Raw genomic sequence first — 9,124 nt, 5'->3', positions numbered from 1 at the left:
CCCCCTCCCCCCGCCCATCCCGGAATTCCAGGGGTCTCCGGCCCCATCCCGAGTCACCTGTGGACGCAGTTGATGGCCTCCAGGTAGGCCAGGGCCTTGCTGACCTGCAGCGCGTACAGCACCAGGGTGGGCACGGCCAGGCCCAGCCGGTTCTGCTCCAGGTACTGGCCCAGCTGCAAACGCCGGCGTTCCCGCCGGGATCAGCCGCGGGAACGCCGGGAACGGGGCCGGGAAACGGGGCCGGGGAAGGGCGGGGGTCGCACCTCTCCGTAGGGATAGAGCTCCATGATGATCCAGGTGGGCTCCTCCTCGGCGATGCCGATGAGCTTCACGATGTGCGGGTGGTCCAGCTTCTTCATCAGCACTGCGGGGGTGGTGGAATTCCCGCCTTGGGATGCAGGATTCCCACCCCCACAACAACATTCCGGGGGAATCCCGACCCCCGGAGGCGGGAGCAGGAGGAATTGTCCCGGATTTCCCGAAGGGATTGGAGGTCCCGGTGGGTTTTTTTTAGGGATCGGCATCCTCGGGATTCCAGCAGATTCCCCACCTCCAATAAACACTTCCCGTAATCCGGGGATTTTTGGGATCCTATCCCGGGTTTCCGGGCATGGATCAACTCCTTCTTCCTCCATCCTGAGTTCCAAGGGCTCCTTGTTTCTTCAGGATCCCAAAAAATCCCAGCAGGATCCTCAGGATCCCAAAAAACCCCAGCAGAACCCTCGAGATCCCAAAAAAACCTGGCAGGACCCTCAGGATCCCAAAAAACCATGGCAGGACCCTTGAGATCCCAAAAAAACCTGGCAGGACCCTTGAGATCCCAAAAAAACATGGCAGGACCCTTGAGATCCCAAAAACCCCCATCAGGAGCCCCGAGATCCAAAAAAAAACATGGCAGGACCCTCAAGATCCCAAAAAAAACACCACCAGAAGCCTTGGAAACCCAAAAAAATTATGGCAGGACCCTCAGAATTCCCAAAAAACCCAAAAGGAGCCTCAGGATCCCAAAAATCCTCAGCAGAACCATCAAGATCCCAAAAAACCCCAAAAGGAGCCTCAGGATCCTAAAAAAAAACCCCAGCAGGACCTTCAGAATCCCAAAAAACCCCAAAAGGAGCCTCAGGATCCTAAAAAAAAACCCCAGCAGGACCTTCAGAATCCCAAAACCCCCTCCCCCCGCCCATCCCGGAATTCCAGGGGTCTCCGGCCCCATCCCGAGTCACCTGTGGACGCAGTTGATGGCCTCCAGGTAGGCCAGGGCCTTGCTGACCTGCAGCGCGTACAGCACCAGGGTGGGCACGGCCAGGCCCAGCCGGTTCTGCTCCAGGTACTGGCCCAGCTGCAAACGCCGGCGTTCCCGCCGGGATCAGCCGCGGGAACGCCGGGAACGGGGCCGGGAAACGGGGCCGGGGAAGGGCGGGGGTCGCACCTCTCCGTAGGGATAGAGCTCCATGATGATCCAGGTGGGCTCCTCCTCGGCGATGCCGATGAGCTTCACGATGTGCGGGTGGTCCAGCTTCTTCATCAGCACTGCGGGGGTGGTGGAATTCCCGCCTTGGGATGCAGGATTCCCACCCCCACAACAACATTCCGGGGGAATCCCGACCCCCGGAGGCGGGAGCAGGAGGAATTGTCCCGGATTTCCCGAAGGGATTGGAGGTCCCGGTGGGTTTTTTTTAGGGATCGGCATCCTCGGGATTCCAGCAGATTCCCCACCTCCAATAAACACTTCCCGTAATCCGGGGATTTTTGGGATCCTATCCCGGGTTTCCGGGCATGGATCAACTCCTTCTTCCTCCATCCTGAGTTCCAAGGGCTCCTTGTTTCTTCAGGATCCCAAAAAATCCCAGCAGGATCCTCAGGATCCCAAAAAACCCCAGCAGAACCCTCGAGATCCCAAAAAAACCTGGCAGGACCCTCAGGATCCCAAAAAACCATGGCAGGACCCTTGAGATCCCAAAAAAACCTGGCAGGACCCTCAGGATCCCAAAAAACCATGGCAGGACCCTTGAGATCCCAAAAAAACCTGGCAGGACCCTTGAGATCCCAAAAAACCATGGCAGGACCCTTGAGATCCCAAAAACCCCCATCAGGAGCCCCGAGATCCAAAAAAAAACATGGCAGGACCCTCAAGATCCCAAAAAAACACCATCAGAAGCCTTGGAAACGCAAAAAAATGATGGCAGGACCCTCAGAATCCCCAAAAAACCCAAAAGGAGCCTCAGGATCCCAAAAATCCTCAGCAGAACCATCAAGATCCCAAAAAACCCCAAAAGGAGCCTCAGGATCCTAAAAAAAACCCCAGCAGGACCTTCAGAATCCCAAAAAACCCCAAAAGGAGCCTCAGGATCCTAAAAAAACTCTGGCAGGAACCTCAAGATTCCAAAAAACACCCCAAAAGGAACCTCAAGATCCGAAAAAACCCAAAAGGAACCTCAGCATCCCAAAAAAAACCCAGCAGGAACCTCAAGATCCCAAAAAAAACCCAGCAGGACCTTCAGAATCCCAAAAAAAAACCCAAAAGGAGCCTCAGGATCCCAAAAAACCCTAGCAGGAACCTCAAGATCCCAAAAAACCCCAAAAGGAGCCTCAAGATTCCAAAAAACACCCCAAAAGGAACCTCAAGATCCCAAAAAACCCCAAAAGGAACCTCAAGATCCCAAAAAAACCCAAAAGGACCCTCAGCATCCCAAAAAACCCTGGCAGGAACCTCAAGATCCCAAAAAAAACCCCAGCAGGAACTTCAGAATCCCAAAAAAACCCAAAAGGAGCCTCAGCATCCCAAAAAACCCTGGCAGGAACCTCAAGATCACAAAAAAACCCAAAAGGAGCCTCAAGATCTCAAAAAAACCCAGCAGGAACCTCAAGATTCCAAAAAACACCCCAAAAGGAACTTCAGGATCCCAAAAAACTCTGGCAGGAACCTCAAGATTCCAAAAAACCCCAAAAGGAGCCTCAAGATCCCAAAAAACCCTAGCAGGAACCTCAAGATTCCAAAAAACCCCAAAAGGAGGCTCAGCATCCCAAAAAACTCTGGCAGGAACCTCAGCATCCCAAAAAAAACCCAGCAGGAGCCTCAGGATCCCAAAAAACCCTGGCAGGAACCTCAAGATCACAAAAAAACCCAAAAGGAGCCTCAAGATCTCAAAAAAACCCAGCAGGAACCTCAGGATCCCAAAAAAAACCCAAAAGGAACCTCAGGATCCCAAAAAACCCTAGCAGGAACCTCAAGATCCCAAAAAACCCCAAAAGGAGCCTCAAGATTCCAAAAAACACCCCAAAAGGAACTTCAAGATCCCAAAAAACCCAACAGGACCCTCAGCATCCCTAAAAAAACCCTGGCAGGAGCCTCAAGATCCCAAAAAAAAACCCTAGCAGGAACCTCAAGATCCCAAAAAACCCCAAAAGGAGCCTCAAGATTCCAAAAAACACCCCAAAAGGAACCTCAAGATCCTCAAAAAACACCCAAAAGGAACCTCAAGATCCCAAAAAAACCCAAAAGGACCCTCAGCATCCCAAAAAACTCTGTCAGGAGCCTCAAGATCCCAAAAAATATCCCAAAAGGATCCTCAAGATCCCGAAAAACCCCACGAGGAGCCCGGGGATACCGGCTTCGCTGAGGAATTTCTCCCGGTTTGGGGGGGGGGGGGGCGGGAAGGGGGGAGGAGATTCCGTGACCGCGGGTGGTTCCAAGGGAAGGTCCGCCCGGAATAACCGGGGGATGCCCGTGGCTACCGAGCCACCCCGCCCGTGAGGATCCCTGAGGATCCATGGATCCTCCCATCTCCATCCATGAGGATCCATGGATCCTCCCATCCCCATCCGTGAGGATCCATGAGGATCCATGGATCCTGCCCTCTCCATCCATGAGCATCCCTGAGGATCTGTGAGGATCCATGGATCCTGCTCTCTCCATCATTCCCACAATGATCCACGGATCCTGCCCTCTCCATCCAAGATTTTCCATGGATCCTGCCCTCTCCAAAATTCCCTCATGGATCCATGGATCCTGCCCTCTCCACAATTCCCACATGGATCCTGCTTTTTCCATCCATGAGGATCCATGGATCCTGCTCTCTCCAACATTCCCACAATGATCCATGGATCCTGCCCTCTCCATCCAAGATTTTCCATGGATCCTGCCCTCTCCAAAATTCCCTCATGGATCCATGGATCCTGCCCTCTCCATCCATGATTTTCCATGGATCCTGCCCTCTCCACCCATGATTTTCCATGTATCCTGCCCTCTCCATCCATGATTTTCCATGGATCCTGCCCTCTCCATCCTCCCAAGGATCCATGGATCCTGCCCCACGCCTCATCCCAGCTCTTCCGGGACCTTCTCGGAGCTTTGGTGAGGCTGGGACGGGAATTTGGGATGGGCAAGGAGGATCTGGGACACCCCAGCTGGAGAATTCCCACGGGAAGCACCTACTTCCGGATCTCGGCCTTGAGGATTCATCCAGGATTTCCGCGTAAATTTCGGAATCTGGGGGAAAACGGGATGCGGGAAGGGGATCAGGAAGCTCGGTGGTTGTGGGAGATCTTCCAATAGTTCCAGAGGGTCTGGCGCTCCTCCAGGAAGCTTGGATGCATCCCAACCCTCTGGAGAGGAGCTGGGAGCGTCCAGCATTCCCGAATCCCGCATGGAATGTGTCCCAAATCCCTGCCCGCGCCCCCGGGATGGTGGGAAGAGGGACGAGGCCGAACTCACCGCCGCTGACGCTGTGGGAGAGCGTGGAATGCCTCTCCCCGAGATTCCTGAGGGTGGGAAGAGGGTCAGGGAGCGGGATCCCAACCCCGCGCCGGGGACGGGAATCCCGGGAAAAGGATCGGGATCACTCACGGGGCCGGGATCTGTGGGAGGCTGATCCTCTTCTCGCGATCTGCAGGGAGGACGGGGAATGGTCCCATCCCATCCCATCCCAACCCAATCCAACTGCCATCCCATCCCATCCATCCCATCCCATCCCATCCCATCCCATCCCATCCCATCCCATTGATCCCATCCCATCCATCCATCCATCCCATCCATCCATCCCATCCCATCCCATCCCATCCCATCCATCCATCCATCCATCATCCATCCATCCATCCAATCCATCCATCCATCCATCCATCCATCCATCCATCCATCCATCCCATCCATCCCATCCCATGGGTCCCATTATCCCATCCTACCCCATCCCACTGATCCCATCCCACTGATCCCATCCCACCCCATGGATCCCAATCCCACCCCACCCCACCCCACCGGCGGCATTCCCACCTTTCCCGGGGAAGGCGATCAGCGACTCCTCGGAGCCGCCCTGCAGCCGGCAGTATCCGTCGATGAGGTCGGCCATGTTCTCCGCCTCGGCCAGCGACGACGTCTTGATGGCCAGCGACTTGGGAATGCCGGGATGCGGGATGGGATCGGGGTCGGCCCTCTCTGCCCGCTCCACCCGCCATCCCAGCGCCCCATAACCGCCCTTCCCAGAATTCCGACACAGCCGGGACAACGCCAAAGTGCTCCCGGGAAGAGGCGGGGACAGGGATATGGGATGTGGGAGAGGGAAAATGGGATATGGATGTGGGGTATGGGATATGGGATAGGGAAAATGGGATATGGGATGTGGGATGTGGGATAGGGTATTTGGGATAGGGGATTTGGGATATGGGATAGGGGATATGGGATAGGGGATATGGGATAGGGGATATGGGATAGGGGATAGGGGATATGGGATTTGGGATATGGAATAGGGGATAGGGGATATGGGATTTGGGATAGGGGATTTGGGATATGGGATATGGGATAGGGGATATGGGATAGCAGATAGGGGATATGGGATTTGGGATAGGGGATTTGGGATAGTGGATATGGAATAGGGGATAGGGGATATGGGATTTGGGATAGGGGATTTGGGATATGGGATATGGGATAGGGGATATGGGATATGGGATAGCGGGATGTGGGATATGGGATATGGGATAGGGAAAATGGGATATGGGATATGGGATATGAGTTATGGGATATGGATAGGGGATGTGGGATAGGGGATATGGGATATGGGATGTGGGATATGGGACAGGGGATATGGGATAGGGGATATGGGATGTGGGATAGGGAAAATGGGATATGGGATATGGATAGGGGATGTGGGATATGGGATATGGGATATGGGATAGGGGATGAGGGATATGGGATAGGGAAAATGGGATATGGGATATGGCATAGGGGATAGAGGATAGGGGATATGGGCTTTGGGATATGGGATGTGGGACATGGCATTCCCGGGAATGCTCTCCCAGCTCCTCACCTGGGGGGTCCCGCTGAGCCCCAGCTGCAGCAGAGCCTGGCCGTCCTCCGCTGCGGAGCACCGGATGGATTTGATGTCCCGGAATTCCGCCAGGCAGGTGGGCTGGGAAGGGGGAATTCATCGGGAATTCGATCCCAGCCCGAAGTGGGAGTTCCCAGCTCCCGGCCCGGAATTCCCACCTTGGTGTCCTTGCTGGTCACCTGGCGGATGCCCTTGGGGCCGATGACCAGGTCCACGGTGATGTTCCATCCTTGCTGGGGGCAGCAGGGGATTTGGGATGAGGGGCGTGCCAAGGGCCAGATCCCATCCCATCTCCATAAAATCCCATCAGATCCCATCCCATCTCCATAAAATCCCATCCCATCCCATCCCATCCCATCCCATCCCATCCCATCCCATCCCATTCCCACCTAACTCCACCCCACCTCATCCTATATCCCATATTCTGTATCCCATATCCCATACCTTGTATTCCACATCCCATGCTGCATATCCCATGTCCCCAATCTCACATTCCCTATCCCGTATCTCATATCCTGTATCCGGCATCCTGAATCCCCTATCCCACATCCCATATCCCATTTTCCCTATCCCACATCCCACATCCCATATCCCATATCCCCTATCCCATATCCCCTATCCCATATCCCACATCCCCTGTCACACATCCCCCATCCCGAATCCCGTATCCCCCATTCCCATATCCCGTATCCCACATCCCCCATTCCCAAATCCCGTATACCATATCCCCTATCCCATGTCCCACATCCCACATCCCATATCCCAAATCCCCTATCCCATATCCCGTATCCCCCATTCCCGCATCCCGTATCCCGTGCCCCCATCCCCTATCCCCTATCCCTTATCCCATATCCCATATCCCAAATCTCGTATTCCACATTCCCGCATCCCGCATCCCGTATCCCACATCCCCCATCCCAAATCCCATATCCCTTATCCCGAATCCCATATCCCCTATCCCGAATCTCGTATCCAACATTCCCGTATCCCGTATCCCACATCCCCCATCCCAAATCCCATATCCCCCATTCCCGTATCCCGAATCCTGTATCCCCCATCCCATATCTTGTATCCCCTATCCCCCATCCCAAATCCTGTATCCCCATCCCAAATCCCGTATCCCCCATTCCCGAATCCCGTATCCCGTGCCCCCATCCCATATCCCATATCCTGTATCCCACATCCCCCATCCCCCATCCCCCATCCCAAATCCCGTATCCCCATCCCAAATCCCGTATCCCCCATTCCTGAAACCCATACCCCCATCCCGAATCCCATATCCCATATCCCGTATCCCACATCTTCCATCCCAAACCCCGTATCCCCATCCCAAATTCCATATCCCATATCCCATGTCCCACATCCCCGATCCCAAATCCCATATCCCCTATCCTGAATCTCGTATTCCACATTCCCGTATCCCGTATCCCACATCCCCCATCCCAAATCCCGTATCCCTTATCCCGAATCCCATATCCCCTATCCCGAATCTCGTATCCCACATTCCCGTATCCCGTATCCCACATCCCCCATCCCAAATCCCATATCCCCATCCTGAATCCCATATCCCATATCCCGTATCCCACATCCCCCATTCCCGAATCCCGTATCCCATATCCCCTATCCTATGTCCCACATCCCATATCCCAAATCCCCTATCCCATATCCCGTATCCCCCATTCCCGTATCCCGTATCCCGTATCCCCCATCCCAAATTCCGTATCCCCCATTCCTGAATCCCGTATCCCATATCCCGACGGACACACACAGGGACACACGGACACACGCAGGGGCGTGGTGACACGTGTCCCCAGGTGCCACGCCTGTGCCACACCCAGGTGCCCCTCACCTTCAGGTTCTCCTGCATCTGGCTGGGGAAGAAGAGGTCCAGCCCCACCTCCTTCCTGCGGAGGAGCAGAGAATCCCGGGAATGTCAGCGGGAATTCCCACCCCAGGCAGGACGGGACGGGGGAATTCCGGAGCCCAGGTGCCCCTCACCTTCAGGTTCTCCTGCATCTGGCTGGGGAAGAAGAGGTCCAGCCCCACCTCCTTCCTGCGGAGGAGCAGAGAATCCCGGGAATGTCAGCGGGAATTCCCACCCCAGGCAGGACGGGACGGGGGAATTCCGGAGGGATGAGGAGATGAGGAGATGACGGAGGATGAGGAGGATGAGGAGGATGAGGAGGATTAGGAGGATGAGGAGGATGAGGAGATGAGGAGGATGAGGAGATGAGGAGATGAGGGAGGATGAGGAGGATGAGGAGGATGAGGAGGATTAGGAGGATGAGGAGGATGAGGAGATGAGGAGGATGAGGAGATGAGGAGGGATGATGAGGATGAGGATGATGATGAGGATGATGAGGAAGGTGAGGATGAGGATGATGAAGCTGAAGGCTCACCGTGGTGCCCGTGGGTGAGGAAGGGCACACAGTTGATGGCGATGAGGAGGATGAGGAGGATGATGAGGATGAGGATGATGATAGAGGATGAGGACATGAGGGAGGATGAGGATGATGAGGAGGATGAGGAGGATGAGGAGATGAGGAGGATGAGGAGGATGATGAAGATGATGAGGATGAGGAGCATGAGGAGGATGATGAAGGTGAGGAGCATGATGAAGGTGAGGAGGATGATGAAGATGAAGATGACGAGGAAGGCCCCAGCAGTCCCCAGCCCCCAGGACGGGCTGGGCCCGGGCTGCACTCACTCCAGGAACTCGAAGTTGGATTTCTTGTCCAGCGCGTTCTGGGGCATGTCCTTGTAGAACCTCCTGCGGGACAGGGACAGGGACAGGGACAGGGACA

General features: G+C 55.0%; 1 protein-coding gene across 1 annotated transcript in view; it reads right to left on the bottom strand.

Annotated features, from left to right (window-relative positions):
- The window catches only part of LOC121341216 (protein-tyrosine kinase 2-beta-like), a gene marked incomplete at its 5' end in the record, with an annotated part of 32,019 nt that overhangs the window by 18,951 nt on the left and 3,944 nt on the right, over positions 1–9,124 (bottom strand). Inside the window, 12 exons of the mRNA XM_041414559.1 lie at positions 1,224–1,339; positions 1,430–1,530; positions 3,609–3,731; positions 4,436–4,489; positions 4,715–4,761; positions 4,847–4,886; positions 5,270–5,387; positions 6,300–6,401; positions 6,479–6,553; positions 8,170–8,220; positions 8,319–8,373; positions 9,028–9,090. Of these exons, the coding sequence (XP_041270493.1) occupies positions 1,224–1,339; positions 1,430–1,530; positions 3,609–3,731; positions 4,436–4,489; positions 4,715–4,761; positions 4,847–4,886; positions 5,270–5,387; positions 6,300–6,401; positions 6,479–6,553; positions 8,170–8,220; positions 8,319–8,373; positions 9,028–9,090 (945 nt within the window). The remainder of the gene's footprint in view (positions 1–1,223; positions 1,340–1,429; positions 1,531–3,608; positions 3,732–4,435; positions 4,490–4,714; positions 4,762–4,846; positions 4,887–5,269; positions 5,388–6,299; positions 6,402–6,478; positions 6,554–8,169; positions 8,221–8,318; positions 8,374–9,027; positions 9,091–9,124) is intronic.

This window comes from Onychostruthus taczanowskii, unplaced genomic scaffold, assembly GCF_017590055.1.
Source record: "Onychostruthus taczanowskii isolate IOZ18803 unplaced genomic scaffold, ASM1759005v1 scaffold459, whole genome shotgun sequence".
Classification (NCBI taxonomy): domain Eukaryota; kingdom Metazoa; phylum Chordata; class Aves; order Passeriformes; family Passeridae; genus Onychostruthus; species Onychostruthus taczanowskii.
This window is presented reverse-complemented; position numbering and strand designations above follow the sequence as displayed.